The sequence below is a fragment of the Rhinolophus ferrumequinum genome, chromosome 24 (assembly GCF_004115265.2).
Source record: "Rhinolophus ferrumequinum isolate MPI-CBG mRhiFer1 chromosome 24, mRhiFer1_v1.p, whole genome shotgun sequence".
Taxonomy (NCBI): Eukaryota; Metazoa; Chordata; class Mammalia; order Chiroptera; family Rhinolophidae; genus Rhinolophus; species Rhinolophus ferrumequinum.
The window spans coordinates 40814604-40839706 of NC_046307.1; the positions used below are offsets into that span (position 1 = coordinate 40814604).

At 41.9% G+C, this 25103-nt stretch overlaps 1 protein-coding gene across 1 annotated transcript; it reads left to right on the forward strand.

The window, feature by feature from the left end:
• Positions 1 to 3177: 3177 nt before the first annotated feature.
• CCZ1 (CCZ1 homolog, vacuolar protein trafficking and biogenesis associated) lies at positions 3178 to 25039 on the forward strand. The gene is made up of 15 exons (XM_033096102.1): positions 3178 to 3350; positions 4343 to 4440; positions 4534 to 4627; positions 4909 to 4986; positions 5421 to 5468; positions 6024 to 6107; positions 7240 to 7415; positions 12074 to 12155; positions 13946 to 14007; positions 14286 to 14397; positions 19828 to 19861; positions 20511 to 20628; positions 22970 to 23128; positions 23416 to 23543; positions 24694 to 25039. Exons 1-15 carry the CDS (start codon positions 3249 to 3251, stop codon positions 24747 to 24749), a joined length of 1431 nt encoding a protein of 476 aa, XP_032951993.1. The 5' UTR covers positions 3178 to 3248; the 3' UTR covers positions 24750 to 25039.
• The last annotated feature ends 64 nt before the right edge of the window (positions 25040 to 25103 follow it).

Genomic DNA, 25103 nt, shown 5'->3' on the forward strand with positions numbered 1-25103 from the left:
GTCAATTTTAGTTGCAGGGGGCACTGCCCACCATCCCTTGCGGGAGTCGAAATGAACCGGCAACCTTGTGGTTGAGAGCCCACTGGCCCATGTGGGAATGGGCAGCCTTTGGAGTTAGGAGTATGGAGCTCCAACTGCCTGAGCCACCGGGCCGGCCCCCCATTGTATATTCTTGGTTCCTTTGTCATAAATTAATTGACCATATGTACATGGGTTCATTTCTGGGCTTTCTATACTTTTCCAATGAACTATGTGTCTGTTTTTATACAATACCATATTGCTTTGATTACTATAGGTTTGTAATATAGTTAGAATTCAGGGAGTGTTATGCCTCCAGCTTTGTTCTTCTTTGTCAAGATGGTTTGGGCTATTTGGGGTATCTTGTGGTTCCATATGAATTTTAGGATTGTTTTTTCTGTCTATAAAAATTACCATTGGAATTTTTATAAGGATTGCACTGAATCTGTAGATCACTCTGGATAGTATGACATCTTAACAATATTAATTCTTTAACCCATGAACACAGAATATCTTTTCATTTATTTGTGTCTTCTTCAATTTCTTTCATCAATGTTTTATAGTTTTCAGTGCACAGGTCTCTCACCTCCTTGATTAAATTTATTGCTAAGTAGTTCAATCTTTTTGATGCTAATATAAATAGGATTGTTTTCTTAATTTCTCTTTCTTATAGTTCATTGTTAGTGTAAAGAAAACAACTGAAGGCAGGTGGCCGGTTAGCTCAGTTGGTTAAAGCATGGTGCTAATAACACCAAGGTTGCCGGTTTAATCCCACATTGGACCACTGTGAGCTGCATCCTCCTTAAAAAAACAAACAAACAAACAAACAAACAAAACACCTGATTTTTGTATATTGATACTGTATCCTGCAACTTTACTGAATTCATTTATTAGCTCTAAGAAGTTTTTGGTGGAGTCTTTAAGGTTTTCTCTATATAAGATCACGTTATCTGCAAACAGAGACAATTTTACTTCTTCCTTTTTGACTTGAACGCCTTTTATTTCTTTTTCTTGCCTAATTGTTCTGGCTAGGACTTCAGCACTATGTTGAATAAAAGTGGCTAAAAGTGGCTTATCTTGTTCCTGATCCCAGAGGAAAAGCTTTCAGCCTTTCATCATTGAACATGATGTTAGCTGTGGACTTGGCATATATGGCCTTTGTTATGTTGATGTATATTCCTTCTACACCCAGTGTGTTGAGAGTTTTTATCATGAAAGGATGTTGAATTTTGTCAGATGCTTTTTCTCCATCTACTGAGATGATCATATGATTTTTATCCTTCATTTTGTTAATGTGGTGTATCACATGTTGATTTGCATATGTTGGGAAAGTCAAGAGCAAGAAATGATAGTACTCATTTCCTGAATAATAATTAAGTGCTGGCCACTATATGTCCAATTCATGGTCCCACTTAATTCTTAGAGAAATTTCTTCAAGGAAAGCATTTCATTTTACAAATGAAATTATTATCATTTTACATTATCATTTTACAAATAAGAGATAGTGGAGAAAGGCTAAGTAATCACTCCACGGACTCACACCTAGTGAATGACAGAGCTAGGATAAGTACCCAGATCTGTCTCATGTCCAAATTCCAACACTGCTTCCCTAAATGTGAAGACCACTCTGCCAGGTTGGATGAACAGTCCTGTTTCTAAACCTAATCTGTGACAGAGGAGTGTTGACCCTGAGAAAGAAAATATCTATCAAGGACTCCTGGTGGCTAATTGGACCAAATTGGAAAAGAGAGCCTAACATCCATTGCTAAACGGGGGCCTCTCACACAAGCCACACTCAGGGAAAAGCAGGCACTGAACTGCCTACCTGCGCTGAGACAACCCTTCTAAACGAGTTCCTGGAATCCTATTTCAACCAATAAAGCTGAGACTTTCCACATCCATTTAGAGCTGCACAGCCATAGCCTCATTAGCATCTTCACTGACCAATCAGGGCACCTCCATTATGACCAATCAGGACAGGGCTTTTTGGACCAATCAAACTGAGGACTTTGAGTCTTTATTTGCAAGAGAACAGACCAATCAGGCACCAGGGGCAGGGACTTCTTTCTACGTAAGTCAGCTAGCTCCCCTCTGGCTCAGGGAATGCACTTTCCTTACCCACTGAAGATTGTGTTTCCTGTCTGGAGGTCTATCACCTCAGCTGCCTCACTGGACCAAAGGAGTGGACCAGAGCAGAGATGTCTCAGGTGAAGCTGAGCTGACCTGTCTTGCAACCCAAACTGCAACACTGGGCTTCCTTATACCTACATAGCCTCACAAGCTTGCTTTTCTAGAGCTGTGCTATATCTCAATTGAGCTGTTTGTACTGAGTAAAATCTCCTTCACTGTACCCCAAATTGGGGATTCCTGTTGGGGTTGAATTGGCACCAACTATTGGTTGACATGAGACAACCTAAACCAAAGTCAGCTTGAGCTTGGCCACGCAATCAGCTACAGGGGCTTGAACTCCAAATACCAGCAGTAATGATACATTCCAACTGTGTCAGGATTCACAGGACTCAAAAGCAAATGAATCTTAAAAGCTGGAAAGGGTAATGCCCTGTGAGCCAACGCCTGTGATTGGCTCTGGAGAAACCCATGCTGTGGTCTCGCTTGGGGCACACGGACACACACACACTGCCTCCCGGCGCAGCGCCTTCAGCTCTGCAGCAGATCTTCCGTGAGCCAGAGGAATTGGGGTAAGGTGCAAAGTCGTCGGTTTGGTTTGACCCAGCAGTCACCTGAGCTCTCTCAAACTGGGATAACAACAACTACTACAACAAAACCTTAAAAGCCCGGAAGAACCCTGTGGACAATGAAAATGGGCAAACTGCAGGCTGAATACACGTCGGCCCCAAACTTGTTTCTTTCAACGCATAGAGCCTCCTTTGCACCTTCACGCTCCCTTCTATAAAAATCTATGCTCCGTCCATTTTTCTTTAAACAAGCAACCCTCCCCAGTTAGCCAGGACAGAAATCTGGGCGCAAACAAGAAAGAAATTTCACCTTCACCTTACTTCTCATAAAATACACCTGCCCAAGAACGAATCCACACGGGTGCGCCAGAAAGGGAGAAAGGGACGCTGGGCTGCCACTTCTTCTTCCGGGCTGATGGCGACCACTTCCGGGGGACCACTGGCGAGGCGGAAGTGCGGTCTCCTGCCTGCGGCTGTCTCGGGACCGGCGGAAGGAGGCTCCCAAGGTGGGGATCGGGTGGGGATCGGGCGGGGATGGCGGCAGCGGCAGCCGGGGCGGCCCAAGAGAAGCAGTTCCCGCCGGCGCTGCTGAGCTTCTTCATCTACAACCCGCGCTTCGGGCCGCGCGAGGGAGAGGTACGCGGAGCGGGGCTGCGCGCGGGCGTCACCCGGCGGACGGGAGGGGGCCCGGGGGCGGGGGGTGCGAGTGCCGGCCGAGCGGCCGGCGTCGGGCCCCGGGAGCTGCGGGGTGCGTCCCGCAGGCGGCCCTGGCCGTCCCAGCGCCGGGCAGCACCTGTCACTCTGTCCTCCTCCAGCGTCATTTTACAGCGGCTGCTAAGTGCCTGGTGTGTGCCCGGCCCCGTGGATACGGCTGGGGCCGGAAAGCTCAGGCTGCATCTGTTCAGGTCCCGGATCAATGCCTGTGTATTGAATGAAGGTTCATCAGGTTAATCACTCCACACGGGTTGACTGTTTTCTCTTCGCATCGTTTCCGGATGATTAAAATTGAGCTTATGTCTTTGTTACTGGAAGTCCCCAAAGTCCCCTGGAAACGTGTAACAAGAGCGGTGGACTATCTCCCTAAAAATAATGCAGGCTTGGAGGAGTCAGGAAGTTTTTCTTCCGAATTAATAAATTCCAGGAGTTTGGGGGTTATATTTTAGGTGGGGACGGTGACTTCCTCAAAGGATATCCGGAGCTAGGTTTTGTTGCCAGAAAAATCACAGTTCTTTTAAAGGCTGTCGGTCCGAATGACAGTGAACCTGCTGGGTTTAATTTGCAGGGAGGTGTAAGTCTATGCACGTGCACGCACACACGTTTGTTTCTTACAAGCGTTGGTGTATTTATCACAAATTGGCATGAGGAAAGAGCTCCAAAGATGGAGTAATTGTCTAGTGCTACTTCAGGTAACATGGGACTTAACGGAGTATCACAATTGTCTCTCAGGCTGATGGGCGTTGTTTATACAGTGAGGAGATAATTCTTGTTTTTCTAAAATGGGGTTTTTGTTTCCTTTTGTTTGGCTTTTAGTATGTATGACCTGAGAAGTTGACATTAAACTTAGCGTTTTCAGCAGCTAAGGTGAAAAAATGTTTATATTAATGTGATTCTGTTTCTTCATACTTTAGGAGGAAAACAAAATTTTGTTTTACTATCCAAATGAAGTAGAGAAGAATGAGAAAATTAGAAATGTCGGATTGTGTGAAGCTATTGTACAGTTTACAAGGTAATGCTTTTAAATGTGCTTTTGCAAAGCGCAGTGAATTCTTACAACTTATACTGGAGAGCTGTCTCCAACATATTCTTTTAACCTTTTTAGGACCTTTAGTCCATCAAAACCTGCAAAATCTTTACATACACAGAAGAATAGACAGTTCTTCAATGAACCAGAAGAAAATTTCTGGATGGTCATGGTATTTACATACATAGTACATTTTTTTTTAATTTGGTAAATTAAAATTATGGTAGGTCCTTAATGTTAGGATTTTAGGAAAGTCTTCTGGCTATTGTGTCAAAGTAAAATTACAATAATGTTGGTTGCAATTTTAAAATCAAATTTCTATTCAGTGTATTTGTTCTTGGGGTTGTTTTAAAACGTGTTTTTGGTGTTGTGTCATATTCAGATTTTTTAATTTAGGGGAAATTAAAAACATAATTGATTCATTGTATAATTTCAGTTTATCCAATTCTGTAGGTTGTTCGGAATCCTAGCATTGAAAAGCAAAGTAAAGATGGAAAGTCAGTTGTTGAATACCAAGAGGAGGAGTTGTTGGTAATCTGTCATTTTTTTATTTCAAGTTTTTAGGAAAAAAAATTATTACTGAGTATGTTGAGCGACTTGCTTGGTCAAGTTTAAGCTGTGTTGCTTTTGCAGAAATTTCTCATGGTACACATAGTAAAGTTTTATGTCTGTTGTTTACATTAGCACAATCTCATAAAAATGTGTATGTACTCTATCTCGTTAATGCTTCTACTAATCATCTATGTATAAAGCCCTCCTAAAATTAGGTTTACTGGTTTATAATTGAATTTAAACATAATTGATTCAGTATAGCACGGACAGATCGTGCCATCGTACACGATCTATTGTGGGACCAAGTTTAAAAGCATGATATTACTTTGCCAAGAGTCATTGTACCTCTGCTGTGTGATAGAATTGTTTTCTCTTGAATTGACTTTTGTGCTATGTCTGTGTGTTGTTTGTAGGACAAAGTTTATAGTTCTGTGCTCCAACAGTGCTACAGCATGTACAAGGTAAGCATAACATTCTTTCTGAATTGAATCTAGCTGCTCACCCTTATGTACAGGGGTTGTTTAAAAATAATTCTTAATTCTTTAGATGCCTGCAAGGGCGACTGTATATGTGTTTTAGGGGAGGAAATAAAGGGGCCTTTGAGACAGTGTTGAGGTTTATGCATCATCCACTCGCTGAGTACTGAGCCCTTCCCTACCCTCTAGCCTGGTACATTCCATATTCTGGAGGAAAATGCATACTGTAGAAATTTGTATTGTTTAAAAAGTCTGGCTATATTATTTCTGTAAAGTAAAACTTAGGTATGAGTTGAGGTTAAAAACATGCCAGAAACAGGTGATTTCATAAAAATTACATCACTTAACAGTGTGTGAATTTTTTGTAACTTATTTTATAACTTAGGCTTTCTCATGTATGGAAATGTATTCTATATTTAAAAGGAACTGGGGGAATTAAATTAGTCGAATTCATTAATCTAAAAATAAAAGAAGACCTTGTTATACTGGGTAATAAAAGGGCACGGGAAGTTGACTTTTTAAAATTTTTTACACCATTAGCTTTTTAATGGTACATTTCTGAGAGCCATGGAAGATGGAGGTGTCAAGCTCCTAAAAGAAAGATTAGAGAAATTCTTCCATCGGGTAAGTATTTGGAATTTTATTTATAATCTTGGTAGTGTTCAAATTTAGAGAAGTATACAAACAAATTTGTTTCTTAAATACAAAAAAAGCCAGAACTTGAAAGGGGCAAAGAGACTAAGATATATTGTGGCAAAACAAGACCAGTGTGAAGACTCATTAGACGTATACACTTGAATCTTTTTCTAACCCTGTATGTCGGCTCTTGCCACTTGGTCACAGCTCCTTAAAGCGTCTTGAAATATCTCTGGGCTTCATCTGTATTCCACCTGCATCTATCAGAGTGGGATTACTCAAAAAGTGAACTTACTGTATGGTGGATTGGTTAATTAGCAAAATTTATACTATTTAGCTGAGTAGCACTTCTAGTGTATTGATTCTGTTCACTAAACAGGCGTAATCTATATAGACTGAAAGTAAAAGTTTTTGGCTGTGACACAGACTTGATCACATTAGAGTTTATTAATGTGATTTTTCCTGTGATAAATAAATATCCCTAAAAGTTGCCATTCTCTTTTACTGTAAATTTATTTTGCATATTTCACCCAGCCTCTGGTTAAATTCAGTTTATCTTAAAGGAATACTTTCTAAACTACCTTTGATAATCTGTTCTTAAATTATTTTTTTTTATGAATTACTTATCTTGTTTGTTTTTCACTTTAGTGACCATAATTATTCACTCCCATACTATCTCCTGATTCTTGTTCTTATCTTTTTTACTCTACTACTGCCCAGTGGTACAAGTGACCACATGTCCCTTTCCATGATGTTCGTGTATGATGGCACGATCTGTCCGTGCTATCCTCGTGTGGATCCCTACCGAGGTTAACTTAATTTCAGGAGCACTAATGCAAGGAATGAACTACTACAAAGAAATAAAACACAATACTGAACAAACGTTAACTCGCTATGTTTGAACTTTATATTTGGAAATCGAATTGAAACTTTACATCGATTTGAAACTTTGTATTTTCAAATCCAGGAACCAATGGCTCACCTACTTGTTGGTCTTGTCAGTGTGCTGTTTGCTAGTATGTAATTGTATTGTACCATAAATTAAGACTAATTATTTTTAGTTGTCAGTACTAGAGTCAATGTATCATTAGTAAGTGTTATGCCTTATGTTTTCCTACAGTATTTGCAAACGTTGCACTTGCAGTCATGTGATCTACTTGACATTTTTGGTGGAATCAGCTTCTTCCCATTGGATAAAATGACTTATTTGAAAATCCAGTCCTTTATTAATAGGATGGAGGAAAGTCTGAGTATAGTCAAATACACTGCCTTTCTCTATAACGACCAACTAATCTGGTAGGTACACCCTAAGGATTGGCATGCAAAAGAAGAACTCTTTTAGGATAATAAAAACAGCAGTGACTAGACTGGTAGCAGATTGTCCAACTGAAACTAATGGCAGGGGGGCAAGGTGGAAAGATCTATAGATATTGTCAGAATAAAGCAAAGATCATTTAAACCAAAACTAGGGTAATTCTGTTTAAAATTACCAAGCAGGGGAGTTTAAAACTTGTGCCATGAAAGGTGGAGAAAATGTTTTATCAGGTTAGGTTTAGGAATGCTATTTTTATTTTGCTGTGTTTTCCAAAAACATCTTCAAAGAAATGGTCTAGTAAATGTGGGAAGCATAACTGTCATGTTTTCTTTTAAAGAAGCTTAGGTTTTAAAAAACATCCAGGAAGTTAAAAGTGCTATAAAGCCAAGAAATTCCCACGTCATCAAACTCTGTTTGCATCCTGTAGTAGGAGCAAAAACCTAATTTCCTTGTTGAAAGTGTTGATACTCAGGAAGAAAGAAACCATTACTAAATGCTGTCAACTACCTAAGACTAAAGTCTGGAAAAGCCACTGAATGTGCGTAAGACTGTACAGAGGACGCGGCCTTGGAGAGTGGTGTGTGGATCCCGGCTGTTGATGGTGGTTGAGTGACCGGCCTGAGATGAGCTGGGGCGCAGGAGGGAGCGGCCGGCTGGATGCCCTCCAGCACTGCTCCGGGTGCTCGGACTTGGTCAAGTTTTATATTTGCGTTTACGATAAATTAGAGGTGTGGCTTGTTTTAGCACGAAAGCTGAGCTCAGCTAGTAGCAAAGGCGGTAGTGGTCCCTTGAAACCCATCCTCTCCCATGCCAAAATTTTGTAGCTTCATTTTAGGAAGATAAACAGGCTCATCTAAAGAAATTTGAATACATTTGTTAAATAAGTGGATGAGTTTTTGCTTATGAAAATAATAACAGATCTAGATAAAAGCACACCTCCTTTTTCACTTGAAAAATTGTTTATCAGGCAACTTTATGTTATACTCACTGAGCCTGTTCTAGTTGTCTTCTATGATATTCACGCAATGACAGCAAAGTGAAATTCTTAAAGCTGCTGGGAAAGGTTGAAGATTAGTTATACAGTATCTGGTCTGAGGAGAGAGCGGCCCCTCCGTAGGGAGAAATTGCAGGGAGGACCTGGGAAGGTTGCAGCCAGCCGTGTTGATAGATAAAGGGGATGGGCCAGAATCCAACAGCAGCCCATGGCCTTGGTGCCCATCAGAGCAGGGTGGCTCAGATTCCGACCTCCTGGTACAACATAAGCCCTGAGATGGGTGCGAACTCTGAGACAGAAGGGATACAGTCCTAGAGCAGGAAGGGCCCCCGGAGACCGGCTCATGCTGCTAGACCCTGGAGCCAGCATGACTGGCAGGCTTGAGCTGTGGAAGCCTGGGCTCATCGTACCTGTTGCCCCGCTCCCGGGGATCCTTTTGGCATCTTTGTCTTCGTGAATGATGTCCCCTGGAGTTGAGCAGTGCCCCAGCTCTGGTGGCTGCACACAGCTGCTCTGTGGACCTACCCCAGGGACAGTTAGGTCCCAGGCAGTTGTGACAAGAAGGAGCTTCAAGAAAAATAGCACATTTTGAGAAGCAATTACCAGTTACAAAGCTGGTATATTTAAACACCAAGACAGTATCGTATACTTCATGAACAGAATATGTTTATTCTTATTACTTACTATACTGTTTTGAAATTATCTGATTGAGGGCAGAACCATCTGTCTCCCTACACGAGGCCAGAACCTGGCACACTATATGTGCTCCGTAAATGATGGTGGGGAGCACAAAGCAAATGACTAGTAGAAAATAATAGTTCTCTTTGCACTGTGTCACATTTGATGAATGGACCTGGTTTTTGCCGTGGCCGTGATAGGATTAGACACCACTGCTAATAGGATCCTGCTGACTTTCTTGTCCAGAGTTTTTGGCTTGTTTTTTGAGAGAATTTTCTTTTTAATGGATTGACTTACTTTTCAGGGGTTAATGCTTTTATGAATAAATACCTTAGATATTTAATCAAAGTTAACCATCCTCTTTTATCTTGGCTGGATTATCTTATATTCAATACATGACAATAACATACTCTGTATTTTAGACTAAACTATCCTAAGTGAAGGCTTGTGCATTGAATGATCACCACCTTATACTTGGTAGTGATTCTGAAAGAAGTTTTCAAATTAAATAACTTGGTGTCGCCACTGGAAAAAGAGTTGGCGTGCCGTAGTGAGATGCAGACTGCAGACCACAGCCGTGTGTGGCTTGCAGAGTTGGAGTTGCTGTTTCACTCAGAGCAGGTGTAGAGGTCTTAGAGCAAAGCAGTGAAAGTCCTTTGAGTATTGAAGTAAACGCAGGACACCGAGTTAGATACAAACGAGAAAGAAAAATCCGTTTTGACAAAATAGTAGCATCTTATGCTCACAGATGAATCAGATTTAAGGGTAAGAAGAGTTTTGTGTTTTTTGTTTTTGTTTTAAAGAAAAAAATCATTCCTATTAAATAACTGTATTTGAGAGACTTTGAGACCATCTGTACTTCTGAGCACGAGGGGGCAATTCCCTGTTTGATGGGAGCCATTGATGGTCCTGAATCATTTGGACCTGTCAGTGCAGGGTTTTGTTGGCTTTATGTATTTATTTGTTTATCTGTTTGTGCTAAGGAAGGAACTCTTGTTTGATTTTTTTTTTTAAACTTTATTTTGAGATCATTGAAGATTGCCATGCAGTTGGAAGAACTTTTCCCCAGAGGTAACATCTTGCATAACTGGAATAGAATATTGTTTCATTTATTTTATAGAGGAGCGGGGAATAGGTATCAGGGTGGCAGACACCGGAGAGAGAGTTGCTATGGTCAGAGCTAATGGAGAGCCTATAACTTGGGCAGGTCTCTCTGTAGGCAAAGTGGGAGTTGCCTTCTTGGTATTTTGTGCTCCGAATGGCTGGCTGCAACTTAATTTTTTTCTTTTATATTTTCTACCCAGAAAACCAACACCAAAGTATTTAATGCCTAGCATTAAATCTTAAGTGCAATAATAGAAACAAAGCTGTAAGCCCTGTGCACATAGTAAGTAGTTAAGCCCTGTTGTCTGCCACTTCTTTTTATAGGGTGTTTTCTACTCAATGTTCTCTGCACTGTCCAATAGAATATAATGCAAGCCACATATGTAATTTAAAAATGCCACTAGCCATGATAGAATAAAAAGAAACTGGTGAAATTAATTATATGTTTTGGCCCAGTATTTCTAAAATATTATTTCAACAGGTAAATAATACAAAAAATTAATGAGCTATTCTTTGCTAAACCTTAAAAATCCAGTGTGTATTTTACACTCATTTCAACTGGCCACATTTCAAGTGTTCCGTAGCTACTGTTAATGGAAGCACAGCCCTAGAAGCAATTGCCCGGCACATAATCCTTTATATACCGTTTTCTACTGTCATTAACAACTCCCCCTCATTGGTACTTTCTATGTCTTAAAAGGAAAGTGACATCCAGAACTTGTTTTGTTTCTGTTTTTCTCCTCTTTCCCCTTACCTCAACTATTTCTGTGTAAGAAAAAAGGGGGTGACCTTTCCGTGTGTTTGATGTGGAAATTCCATCTGCCTAGTTGGCCAAGTTTCAGAGCTGGCGTTGTCACAGGACAAGCACTACGTGTCCCCAACCACTTCTCTTGTGGCCTTTCCTTTGGACCCAGAATTTCTCTTTCTATTGGGGAAGAAACAGAACAAACGTGCTTAAGGGCATAGGGCTCCCTTCTAGTTTTAGTTGGGGACGAGACTTTATGAAAATTGAACCTCAAAAGAAGAGAGGTGGTAGAGGAAGACAAAGAGGTAAGAGAAAACGGAAAGAGCCCCAGGGGGTGGGTAGCACTCATTTGCCAGGACAGACCAGACTTTCCCTAACGGAAAAGAGGAGAGAGCCCCGGGAATAGGGTCGGGTATAAAGGGTTGACTTACGTAAAGTTAGAGTTCCTCACGCGATTTTTTCAATTATCTTGAACAGAAAAAAGCCCAGATACAGACTCATTGTCTGTTTATGTTCCTGCCTAAAAACTGATTTCAGATCGAGTCCGAAGCCTGCTAGTCTCTCAGGATTTTCCCACATGCTGCTCATTCTTGCCTCATTTCAGATTAGATGGTTTGCCTGAAGTTGATTTCTTTCTCTTCCTTCTTCCGCATGGAAATCCAAACTGTTAAAATCCACATACATTTCTAAGGCAGAGAAGGACCGATTCCTGGCCTACAGTGTCCCAGTGTTTTCCAGGATGCCAAGTGCAAGAATATTGCGTTACCGTGTAACCCAGAAAGCAAAGAGAAGTCTTCGACCCGAAATGCTGCATTGTGGTTATTAATGCCCCCTGGAGAATCCCGCATGGAATTCAACAGAGGACCTAGTCTGTTGTAACTTTCTATTTTAAATGACACACGAAATGCGCGACGACATACTGACTAGTAGCCTTTAGCAGGTCAGGCTCAGGTTCTCGTGCGGACTCAAGCCTCGCTCCTTCCTTCTTGGAATTCTCAGTCAAAGAAAGGGCTTCTTGATAGAATGTAAAAGAAAAAAGCTGAGCTTCAGCGTGGTCAGAGTAATGGGAAGACAGAGTCTGGTTCCAAACTTGTAACAGTGCTTTTCCAATGTTTCAGGAGTGGACTAGAACAAGATGACATGAGAATTTTATACAAATACCTCACCACATCCCTGTTTCCTAGACACATCGAACCCGAGGTATGATTGGGTGCTAATAGCTCTCTCTCTCTAGATTGGGGACAGATATCTCTATCGATACAGACAGACAGACATATATGCATGTGTGTATGTGTGTATATACGCCCACACAGGTAGGGGCAGTAATGTGGTTATGGGTGGGCCGTCCTGGTCTCTATTTTACTAATGTAATATTTAGTGATACTTGTTTAGTCATCATCCCTTAGAACAGAAAACCATGGATGTCAGCTCTTCATTGTATTATGTTCAAATGCAGCAGCAAAGGTATGTTTTTAAGAGGAGCAATGCATTGAGGAGAGGAAAACTGGGAATTGGGTAGGGTTCTGGGAACTCCGAAAATGCCAGGGATCTTTGACAAACAGTGGTGGATCTACAAAGACGTTATATCGTCTGCCTGGCTTTCCCACTCTGGTACTTAATGTCCCTGTTTTCTGCAGAGAACTGTAGACACCGCAGTGCTCGCCCCAAAGTATCCTTCTGTAGCTTGAGTTAGGCTGGGGGTGAAAAGCATCCACAGCTCACGAAACCATCTCGGCCCAGGTGCCCGTGTGCTCCTCCCTGGGTTTCTCTCCTTCCCTCTACTTTCTGAAAGCCATGACTTCAAACAACAAGAAACATATCATCGATAAGAAATTGAAAACAAGGTCTTGAGAAGGACCTGGTCCTGCACTTAGTTCCTTTCTAGGTTGTTTAGTTATGGTAGCTAATGTTTCTGGAATATCTACCGACTGTGGGACGCAGTGCGAAGTGCCCAGCCAGCATGCATCTCCTGACAGCAGTCCTGACAGTGGGTACCTTGTCTCCACCTGACAGAGACGACACCCAAGCTTGACTCACCCAGGGTCACCCAGCCCGTAAGTGGCAGGGCCAGGACTTGATCGCAGGCTCTGCCTGATGCTGAAGCACCCGCTCACAACTGCACCCTCAGAAAGCTGACTTCTCCAGGAGGCCTTCCCGTGTGACAGTGCTGTTGCGACAACAGCCGTCTCTGGTGCTTTATCATACGCCCGAGAGCCAGGCTTATAAACTAGGAAGCTACAGTCTTAACGTGGCATTGTGAACAAACCTGGCCACCTGAGGTCTTCTCTCAGTAAAAACTGCGTATGTGAGAGTTGTCTGTGCATTTTTACTATTGGATTTACCGTGTTTATCAATCTTTCATTTGCAGGTAAATGTTAAACTTTTATGTAGACTAAAAGAACATTAAAATCTTTTAGAAGAACAAGTTTTAGCGAACATGACTGTTGGATTGTTTTTCATTTTCCCTGCATGTTGAAATAGTACATCTTTAGTAAGAGGAACCAGGGATGTGCTACAAATGTAAATCTCTGAGGAATGGCTGAAGGCCAGGGCTTTGATCTCAGACGGGCTTGGTTTTGATGCCTGGCCTTGCTATTTAGGAGCTGTGTGCGCGGGTGAACTTCCATGAACTTGAGTTTCCACAAGTAGAAAATAGGAAGAGTATTCCCCACAGTGATACGAGATGAAGTGGGGTAATTTATGTCATTGCTGAGCATATGGTAACCACATGGGAAATTTCAGTTATTGCTAATAAAGGAACTTAATCAGTATATGGAATTTAGGGTACAGTGAAGTTATGATAGTTCTTAAAATGTCTGAGTTTTCTATGTACCTCCGTGATGCCCCTCGTTTTTTTTGGCGGGGAGGAAAATGGGACTTTGATGCAGAAAAATGGTGTGGAGCCAACTAGTGGATATGAATGCTGTTTTTCAAAGCTTTGAAAAGAGACAATGTAATAAGGCATTTCTCAACATTGCCTTTGTTTACAGTTGGCAGGAAGGGATTCTCCCGTAAGGGCCGAAATGCCAGGAAACCTTCAACACTATGGAAGGTAGGACTTCTGTTCTTTGATATACAGTATTGGATTTTCGTATCTTTTCATGAACACTGAACTACCTGTGTGCTACTTTATCGGTAATAAGCAACAGAGGGACTTCTGTTGTTTGTAGTGAATTAAAACTATTACTTTTTCATGATCTAACTTGGTGTTTTCCAAGTAGAGTCTAGCTCCCCAAGCGGCTGTATATTAAGCAGGCATGGACTCCGTTGATATATTCCTGTTTATAGTTTACCTCATTGAACTGAGTCATGTCTGTGCTTGCTTTTCAGATTTCTGACTGGACCCTTGAACCTCAATGATCCAGAAGCAAAATGCAGATTCCCCAAAATCTTTGTAAATACAGATGACACTTACGAGGCACTCCATTTAATAGTTTATAAGGTAACAACTGTTTTTCCCTCCAGTGTTACTGATTGATACTAACATAAATAACATAAATCTTTCTTGCGGATGTACATACACAAGTACGTATGCAAACCTCTGGAGCGTTTCTCGGAATAGATGTTGGCAGTCATAATTATTGTAAAACTCAAAGTGGGTGCTGTTCTGAAATAGTTAAGTTTATTTTCAACTCCTAGTAAACAGTTTTGTTATTAGTGAAAGAGTAACTGTCTGAGTCTGTGACATTCTGCGTGCTGGCAAGTCGAACGCCACCAAGGGTCAGGGTTGCCCCTTAGATGCCCCCTGCTGTCCTGCCCACACTTCAGTGAGTGCTGCGTTTGCTCTGATTTTAAAGCTGTGGACTTGCTCATTCTGTAAGGACAGCCTTGGTTTTATGTGTGTGTGTGTGTGTGTGTGTGTCTGTAAGGTGGGTTTGTTTTTGTTTTAAGGGCAGTTTTTGGTTCAAGAAAGAAGGCTGAGGATGTGTTTGTGTTGTGTTCCTGCTGAGGGTACAATTAGTTTTCCTCCATGAAGGCTTAGAAACAGTGTAGTAAGAACACAGGAAGGAGGTGAACGTTGGAGGATGAGGGGCTTGTGTATCTTCCTGGTAGACAGAAAGGAGATGGAAGAGTGATGCCTGACAGAGAGTGGAGGACGCTCCAGCCTGGAATATGAGTGGGGAAGGAGCATGGAGGCAGGCGCACCCCCCACCCCCCCGGACCCCCACAGAAGCCCAGAGAAACTTTGGCTTTGAGGCAGTCACTTGGGGGGTCAAGAGTAGGAAGGAGAGAGGGGAATGAGTGAAGTATGGACATAAACCACTGAGCCGCCCTTTCACCATCCTGGTGCACAGACATGCAGCTGAGCACCTGTCCTGGGCTGAAAACTGAGTTTTTTTCGAGAAGTAAACCTGGAGGGACCTAGAGTAGCTCATTTGGGTGTCGCACCTGAGAACAAGGTCCTACTCCTGGCATTGCTGTGTGACCACTGCCACCCTGGACCTTCACCCGAGTGGCGCTTCCGCCCAGTCAGCTTTCAGGTCTGTCGTTCTTAAGTGTGGTTGCAAAAACAGAAGTATAGGTTCTGAGAGAAACAGAAATTCTGGGAACAGAAGAGAACGTTTAAAAATTAGCAGAGATTAGAGAAGTTGTATCTAAAACAGGATGACATGAAAGAGTCAAGATTATATTAAACTTAGATTAATTGAAAATACAATCTTTAAAAAGTGTTTTTTATTGTGGCAAGATAACATACTGCATAAGATTTGCCATTTTAACCACTTTCAGTGTACAGTTCAGTGACATTAAGTACATCCCCAGCGTGCAGCCATCACCACCAGTCCCAAAACGCTGCCCCCCAAATAGAAGTTCTGGGCCCAGTAAGCAATAACCCCTCAGCCTCGTCCCCCAGAGACGTCATGTTTGACAAGAAATTCACCAGAAGGGTGAAAGATAAGTTACCCTGCCCTAGAATATAAGATAAAATGACAGGAGATAAAAATATGGGAGGAAAGATGAGAGACAGGGTTAGTTCAGGAATTTCAGCATCTGATTCACAGAAGTGGAGGGGAGGAAATTAGTACGTGGCGTTAGGAGAATATGTGCCGCTGAAGAGGAGCACATTTCCAGATTGAAAATGCCCAGGGAATGTCTAGCACAGTGAAGAAAAAAGATCCACTCCTATCCACACAGTGGGCAACTTTGGAAACAAAGAGAAGACCCAGAAAGCTTCCAGAAGAACAATAAGGTCAGTTCTAAATCAAACTGGCATTAGCAGTTTCCTTACCAGCACTAGATATTAGGTGACAATGGAAGGAAGACTTTCAGAGTTCTGAAAGGAAGTAATTTTCAGGGTAGAATTTTTTGCCAAGCAAAATTATCAGTCACAGTTGAAGTAGAAGAAAGATATTAAACATGGAAAGTCTCAGAAAGGTTACCCCATGCATCCCTTCTTAAGGCTGCTGCAAGAGGTTGTACCCAAGTAGAATAAGTGAGGAAACCAAGGAAGAGAACATGCTGGAATTCAAAATACGGTGGCTCCTACCCATGAGAACAATAAAGAAAGGCTAGAGATGATACAGCTCTGAAGCCCTGCTCACGAACTTATCACCTCAGGTTCTTCCATAAGGAACAGGGAGGAGAGCTCTGTTCTGGGAGCAAGGGCTCCAGAATAAAAAGAGGTTTCATTCATAAAGGAGTATGATTAACAGGTTTGATTAAATGTTAGGTATGATAAAGAATGGCGACGAGAGAATTCCAGGAAAGTAGACAAAAAGATGTAATCTGAAAATGAACCAAACTGAAATGAGGCATAATTTAAAGCAGTAATTGGGGGAGGGGAAAAAAGTACACTTTTATATTAAGCTAAAATCTCTCTCCTTTGAATGATTGAGGAGTAATGACTTTGAACCCTTAATGAAAGAAATATGGGCCTAGTACACTGTATTCATCGGGTTTACATTTTTAAAGTCAACCAATGGATGTAATTTCAGATGTGATAATGGCATCATGGTTATGTTAAAGAGTTATCTTTTTTAAACAGCTTTATTGAGCTTTAATTCACATGCCATATAATTCACATACCATACCACACAATTCACCCACTTAACATATTTAAGTCAGTGGTTTCTAGCTGCAAAATTCAGGAGTCCCCAAGACCACCCTCACTCCTGACACCAACTGCTAGTTCAGGGGGTGCCCAAGACCACCTTCAGGTTCAGTAGTTCACTAGAAGGACTCACGGGACTCAGAGAAGCTGTTATACTCCCGGTTACGGTTTATTACAGCAAAGAAGCAGAGATTAAACCCAGCCCAGGGAAGAGGCACAAGGGCAGGATGGGTCACCAGGTGTGAGCTTCTAGTTGTCCTCTTACCGGGGTTGTGCAGACAGCGCAGCCTGTTGCTGCCAGCATGTGTGGACTGTTGCCATCATGGAGGCTCACCTGAGCCTCGAGGTCCAGAGTTTTCTTGGGGGTTGGTCCGCAGACACAGCTGATCACCGGAGGAGTCGCTGACCTTAGTCTTCAGCCCTCAGGAGGCCCAGCTGACCCTCAGGGCCCTGAGGGGGAGTGGCTTGTGGTCTTCTTTTCTTTCCGAGGCTTTGGTTTTGGTAGCAGGGTTATGCTGGCCTCAGAGTAAGTTGCAAAGTGTTCCCATCTCTTCAGTTTTTGGAAGACTTTGCGAAGGACTGGTGTTAATTCTTCTTTAAATGTTTGGTCACAGTGAAGTCACCTACATCTGGGCTTTTCTTTGTTGGAAGGTTTTAAATTATAAATTAATCTCTTTACTTATTACAGATCTTTTCTGATTTTCTGTTTCTTGGTTGTTTTCATAGTTTGTGTTTTACTAGGAATTTGTCCATTTTGCTTAAGTTATTCAATTTGTTGGTATGTAATTTTTTATAGCAGTATATAGCCTTCAAATCTTTTTTTCTCTATAAAGTCAGTAGTGATGTCTCTTCCTTCATTCCTCATTTTAGTAATTTGAGTCTTCTTTTGGTCTAATTGGTTTAGCTAAAGTTTTTTCAATTTTGCTGATCTTAGAGAACGAACTTTTGGTTTCATTTTTTCTGTTGTTTTTCTATTCTCTATTTCACTTATTTCTGCTCTAATCTTTGTTATATCCTACCTCCTGCTTGCTTTAGGTTTAATTTGCTCTTACCTTTTCCAAGGTCTCAAGATGGAAGGTTAGATTATTGATGTGAGATTCTCCTTCTTTTTAATATATGTGTTTACAGCTATAAAGCTATAAATACTAAGGTTTAGTAGATTTTCTTGATTAAGCATTCCTGCATTTCCCCCTGGAAATGATTGCTTTTTGTAATTTTCTCCAATTATGGTGTTTCCCTGGAGAGAGTCTGTGGAGCTTCTCGTGCCGCCATTCCAGAAGCGCTTCTACAAGTCCTCGCCCTTTACAGATTCCTGCTGAACTGTGTACGGATTAAATTATAGGTCTTCTGGGATTGTGGGAATAAGGAAGGTGGATGGGGCAGGACTGCCCACGAGTTGACAGTTATTGGGAAGGTGATGGTCCATGGGGTTCCTTGTACCATTCTGTGTACTTCTTTATATATTCGAAATTCAAGTTTTTAAATAGAGACTTAAAAGGTACATTTTTTAAAAATCCAACACAAACACCTAGGGGAACCCAACAGAGAGCAGACATAAGGGAAGGACGTTGGCTGGGGCTTCCATATGGAGTGGTGCTAAGTGTGGCACTCACAGCTGCACACATCCCAAGGACGCCAGCCGCTACCCAGATCCGCTAGGGAGTGCCTCGGAATGCTCAGCCACTGTCCCAGATGTCTTGTTATCTCAGGAGAGGCTGGAAATTGGAAATTTGCTAGAAAACTAGTGGGTATCTAAGTCAAAATTACACACAAAGAAACACATACATTGGATGGAACTCCTGTAAGGCACCCATTTTGCAACCTGTTTATAGGCAAATAATAATTTTGATTTAGTTACAAAATAGTTACAAATTAACTGTGACGTGACCGTGTAAAAATAGTTACAGCCCATAAAGGTTGAGAGGTGGAAGTGGTGAGAGGCAGGGACAGGTGGGAACGTGGGAACTTTAAAAGTTAGGAACTGGAGCTTGTACCTGGGACTGGGGGCATGAGAAATGAGCCCTTTGGGGCTGTAAGGTGACCAGTGGAGGAACTAGAGTGGCTGTAAACCACAGGGCGGAGAAGGAGGGCAGCTGAGGGGTCACGTCGGTATAGACCTGACTAGGAAGTCAGTACACTGTCTGAAGGTGACAGTGGTACCCACATTCTCTAAATGGTCAAAGTGGTTGCCTGTGGGAACAGGCCTCAGAGAAGGGAGTCTTGCTTTTCTTATTATAAAGTTACATGTTCTATTTGACTTTTATTTTTAACACTATATATTGCTTTAGTAAATTTAAACATTTTGGGTTATTTTTTTTATGGTCTTGGTTGCTGTAAGTTGCCAGTACTTGCTAATGTCATAATTGCAATATTTGCTGTAATAAACAGACAAGGTGACATTAATTTGCTGGGGGGTTTTTTGTGTTAATGGAAATTGTCAAACATACACAAAAATAGACTGGAATAATGAATCCCCTGGTACCTATCATACAGCTTAATTAATTAACAATATGCTAATCTCATCTATCTCCTCTCTGTGTTTTGTTTTGTTTTTTTGCCAGAGCATTTTCAATCATCATGTCATTTCACTTCTAAATACTTCAGTTTGCATCTCTAATAAGGACATCTATTTTAACATAGCCACCATGCTCTTCTCAGACTTGAATATCATCTAACATCCAGTACACAGTTCTCCAGTTGACTAAAAAGTCTCTTTCTAAAGTTGATTTTTTCAAATCAAGAGTCAAGCAAGGTCACTGCACCTGTCCTTAAGGATCCTTTTTGGTACCATGTCGTCACCTGTGGTTTGTTTTCTCCTCGCAGGCCATGAGTGCAGCCGTGTGCTTCATGATTGATGGTAGGTACACATCTGTGTATGCTTTCAGCCGTTGCTCTTCACAGTTTGCTTCGTTTATTCCTAAATGATCAGTGTGTTTTCCTAAGCAACACAGAGGCTGTATTCGGCGCTGTGCCCCGTCTGGAGCCTCTGCCATCTCAACTAGCAATTTTGGTCTTTTTCAAGTGCTAGTTTTCCCACTTGTCACCAGTAGGATCTGGGCACCTTTCTGTGCCTCCCTGACTATGGAATGGTAACAGTGGTCCCTGTCTAAAAGGGGGCTTTGAGGATTAAATGAGGTGCCAAACAGCACCTGTGTGGTGTTTGTTAAATAAGTATTTGACCGTCCTAGGCCTACTTGGGGTGGCAACCAATTTACCACCCCACAGGGCATGCTAAAATCAACATTCACAGTGAGGTGGGTCTTTGATGTTTTTTTCCATCTTAAATGTAGCTAATTTTGATTCTTCTGTTTCTCTTCTGTTTGGGGGATGGGTGGGCAGGGAGATCTGATCATATCATTGTTTCATCTCCCAGATGCAGTAAAAGTTTAATTTAAATTGTTAATTCAGGAAAGATGGTAACATGGTGCCTAAGGCAGTAAAATGAATATTGACTCTTCAACACAAAGTATTATAACAGTAACTGGTATTTTTTAAATTCGTTTTAGCCTCTGTACAGCCTACGTTGGACTTCTGCCGAAGACTGGACAGCATTGTGGGGCCGCAGCTCACGGTGCTGGCATCTGACATTTGTGAGCAATTTAACATCAACAAGAGAGCATCTGGGTTTGTACTTTGCTTCCTGTTTACTTTCAAGCATCTAACTGGTTTTGGACTAAGGGTGGGTTTTGCCTAAGAATACGGGCAGTATTGGCATTAGTGTTCTCTCTGAAACCACAGCAGCAGTGTGCTGTTCACTCGTGTCTGAAAAGCTTCCTGGGGAGCTGCTCCTGTGTTTTCTGCCCCACATTAATAGTTGGGGCTGCGTCTCCTCTGAATGCAGTCCCTCGCTGTCCCGATTGTGGTGAACGTGTGGGCTCGCTATGCCTGTGAACTGACCTTGTGAAGTGCCATCTTACATCCTACTTGACCAGCCCAGACTGTGGCGTTCACCCTGGTGGTTGTAACCAGCAGGCTTTGCTTTGCAAAGGCTGAAAGCATTTTGCTTTGTGTGAAAGTGGCTGTGCTGGAAGCCGTTAGGGCGTTGGTACCAAGTCTGGCAGCTAGAAAGGCTCAGGGCCAAGCGTCAGGAGACGCAAGGTTAAACTCATCTTGGCTCTAAGAACACTGAAAAGTCTCTAACCTCTTTCTATTCTCTTCACAAGTGAAGTGGAGTTACTGTAAAGAGAAGTCTGTAGATGGACAGTACATCTTTTATTGAGAAATGAAAGCCCTCTTCACGTGGACTTCCCATGTGATTGAGCAGTTACTAAAACACTGTGAATTTATATGTACGCTTGTGTTTGGGGACTCGTTATGTTACAGTGTGTGGTCTTGTACGAGCAACAACCTATAGCCAGGTCCCGGGGAACGAACATTAGGTTCTGTGTGTGGAGATTGCTGCTGACAGCTTTCTTAGTTTTAGAAAAGAAACTACCAAGGACAGTGCCTGACCAACTTACATCTTCCCAGAAGGATGCATAAGTGATTTGAATCTGTTTTGGGTCATGCACGTTGTGAGTAGAGAGAGAGAAAGTGTGGTTACCTACGTCCCCGGCCCCGGGACATTGCCGGATATTAACTGTTCTGTCTGTGCTTTCAGTAGATGTGATGAATTTCAGGTAACACGTCAACAAATATCCAGAGGTAAACTTGCTGCCCAGCACCTTCTGTTTCACAAATAAGATGAACTCTCCTCGGGATCATGCAGAAGAAAGGAGTGAGCCTTGGGTAGTAATTATCCGATCGTTAGAAAGCACTTTTCTCTCCAATATTTTATTATGAACATTTTCAGACACAGGAAGGTTGAAAAAGTTGTATCGTGTGCACACACATATACCCCCTACTTAGATTCTACAGTTAAGATTGTGCTGTATGTATCTTCGCACACATCTGTCTGTCCTCTAGGAATCATCCACATTCTTTCTTTGCCTAGATATAAAGTATTACAGTAGTAACCCCCTTATCTGGAGGTCGATTTCTGGTATCCTGCGCCCTCCAGAACATGGCTGCTAGCCCTGAAGGAAGCAGAGACGGCTCTGCGCCCCACAGGGGCAGGGCCGCTCAGGCTGTCACCCAGACCCCATACTGGGACTTCTGTAAAGGCACAGTGAGACGTGAGGGGAGAGGCCCTGGGAGCCCGTGGCGCAGCTGTCTGTGTGGTTCCCTGAGGAGTTGCAGCCCTGACCTGGGAGGCCCAGTCACTTAAAAATCACAAAAGTGTATCCCAATTAAAATACTCATTTCACTTGGGCAGAAAAGGCTAATACGGTTTAGAATGATCTCCATTTAGGATGATGAAGGACTTTGTTACTTCCAGTAGTTAGCTTCAGTTCTATGGCAGATTAAATACATGGAATGCATTTGTTTCCTAGTGCTGTCGGATCAAGGAGATGTTACTGTCCTAAAACAGGTCGGCAGACTTCCGCGAAGGACTAAATAATAAGGATTTTAGACTTTGTGGACTGTGTGTGTTGCAACTACTCAACTAACATTTAAGTGTGAAGCAGCCGTAGACACATAAACATATGCCTGTGGCAGTTCCAGGAAAACTTAATTTAGAACAGCAGGGCCAGGTGTGGCCCCCAGGCCAGAGTTTGCTGACCCTTCCACTAGACAATAAATGGCCTGTACTGATTTAGTTTGCGTTTTTTAAAAAAAATTTAGTGATTGCCATTTATAAAACATTATACTGTTATGGAGAAAATTATCACAAAATGGTTAAAACATTTTTAGTTTTTAAAAAATTCACTTTAGCTCTCTGGAAAATTCCATCATATTGAGTACCTCACAAATAGCAAGTAAGTTACTGATGAATGAGGAGCATGTTAACTTTTCACTGAGATTCTTGGTTTGAAGGCTCAGCCGTGGCAAGTACAACGCAAGTACAAAGTTTTAACAATGTCCTTATATAGTTTGGATAACTGTTCTTTCAGAATGTTACCATTTTAATGACATGTTTTCACAGGTCTGAAAAAGAACCCCAGTTTAAGTTTATCTACTTCAACCATATGAACTTAGCAGAGAAAAGTACAATTCACATGAGGAAAACACCCAGCGTGTCACTCACGTCAGTTCATCCGGATTTAATGAAGATTCTGGGCGACATCAACAGTGATTTTACGAGGTAATTCTTGCCACCTCTCAAATTAAGTGTCCCTTTTGTAATAAGAGACATTAAGAAATCATCTTCCAAACCAAGTGACCCAGAGCACCTTAGGGGAGCTCACACTTGACCACCCTTCTGGGGGCCACTCCCAAACAGATCATTAAGCCCAGAAGTCACTGGTCACTCGCACATGATTCCCTGCACTTTTTAAATGATTGAAGTTTCCTGTTTTTGTTTTAGATTGTGTTTCATGATCTGGCTGTTTTTATAATAAACAATTGCATTTTGAAACTCTTGTCTTACAGAGTGGACGAAGATGAAGAAATCATCGTGAAAGCACTGAGTGACTATTGGGTTGTTGGGAAAAAGTCTGACCAGCGGGAGCTGTATGTTATTTTGAATCAAAAAAATGCAAACCTGATTGAAGTAAATGGTAAATAGGATTTGGTATTTGAGCAGAATTTTAATGCTACTGATATTTAAAAACTATTGTCTTTTAAGTGTACTAAGAAACATGCTAAATAGAACGTTGTGACTGCTGAGATTTTAAGCAGATGTCTCTGTTGCTTAAAGGAAACCATCATTTGATCCATTCTATGTGTGTCTGTAGCTTAGTTCCTCGAAAAGTATGTGAAAAACTTTCCTGTATCACAGGAAACTTGGATAAAAGAAAATTAGTTTTTACATGCTAAAGGGAAAGAAGTCCCGTTAGTTTATACACCGTGTATAAAAAGGCTATTTGTATCTCCTGGAATAAGAATACACATTTTGATGCAGAGTGGCTGGGTTCATATAGCCGTTTACAGCCATGTCTGTCTGTGCACAAGCAAGACATAGAAGTTTCCTTCACCTTCCAGCCAACACAGTTGGTCTGGGCCTCTGCACCGTGTGGCCTGAACAGCTACTTTGATTGATCTACCATTTGTTGCCGAGAGGAAAGGGTGATGTCACCTTCAGGGCAACAGGCTCCTTTGCTGCTCTGCAAGGAGTGGACAGTTGGGGGGATGCACCCCAAGTACCGCCTGTACAAAACGTTAGTGGTGAGGTGTCTTTTCTCTGCATGGATCTTCTAGGGCACATTCAATTCTTCTCTTTGTTAATACTTATGTTACTAGTAGTTGTGTGCGTCAGAAACATCAGGAAAGACAGGCCTCATTACAATGGGAAGTGGGTCAAGATAACGAAGCCTGTACGGATGGAGCACAGATCTGCAGGTCAAGGTTGTAGCCAGAGTTTGTTTTGTGGCATCAGATTTCTCACGATTTCAGAAGCTGGGCTCCTCACCCCCCAGCCCGGAGGTGCCATAGGCCTCTTGGGGGCTGGCTTTGGGATTCCGCAGACCCGCTGAAGCAGGGTTTGTCTGTGTCATGTAGTATGAAGTCTCGTGGTCATGGTAGGCTTTTTCTTTCTCTCCATTTATTACCATTTCTTACCTAGGCTTCTGGGATTGAAGGTCACAATTAATGCAGACATGTATTTATTCCCAACTTTATTCCAGAAGAATTTAAGGTACTGCTATGTATCATGCAACCTTTACATGAAAACCGCTATTCCGTACTCACTGTTTTCTGTTCTTTTTGCAGAAGAGGTAAAGAAACTTTGTGCAACGCAGTTCAATAACATCTTCTTCTTGGACTGACGACAGCGGCTCACCGAAACATCTTTTAAAACAGCTCAGCAAGCGTCTCGTTTACCACTGCAGATTATTGGTCATATTATTGACTGGATTAATGACAATAGTAAAGCAATACTTGCTTTGAAGAATCAAATTTCTACTCAGTCTTCTGATCCTCTGAAGTTTTTAGATTTTAAATATTTATGTGGAATTAATTCAAGGTAGTCAGTTACATCTCTATCATTCCATTCTTTTGACATTATGTGAATATTTTACTGGAAAATCAGACTAATAAATTGTTAAAGTTTTTAAAATTCTGGTTTTGCATTGAGTCTCTGTCCTATTGCCTGTTCGTAGAACGCGCTGACCAGTGGGTCC

Excerpts from the sequence above, each read along its gene's own strand:
- CCZ1 (XM_033096102.1), top strand. The coding sequence starts at position 3,249 with ATGGCGGCAGCGGCAGCCGGGGCGGCCCAAGAGAAGCAGTTCCCGCCG. Across the intron at positions 19,862-20,510 it reads CGTGTGCTTCATGATTGATG|CCTCTGTACAGCCTACGTTG; the intron begins GTAGGTACACAT and ends AATTCGTTTTAG. Across the intron at positions 23,129-23,415 it reads ATCAACAGTGATTTTACGAG|AGTGGACGAAGATGAAGAAA; the intron begins GTAATTCTTGCC and ends CTTGTCTTACAG.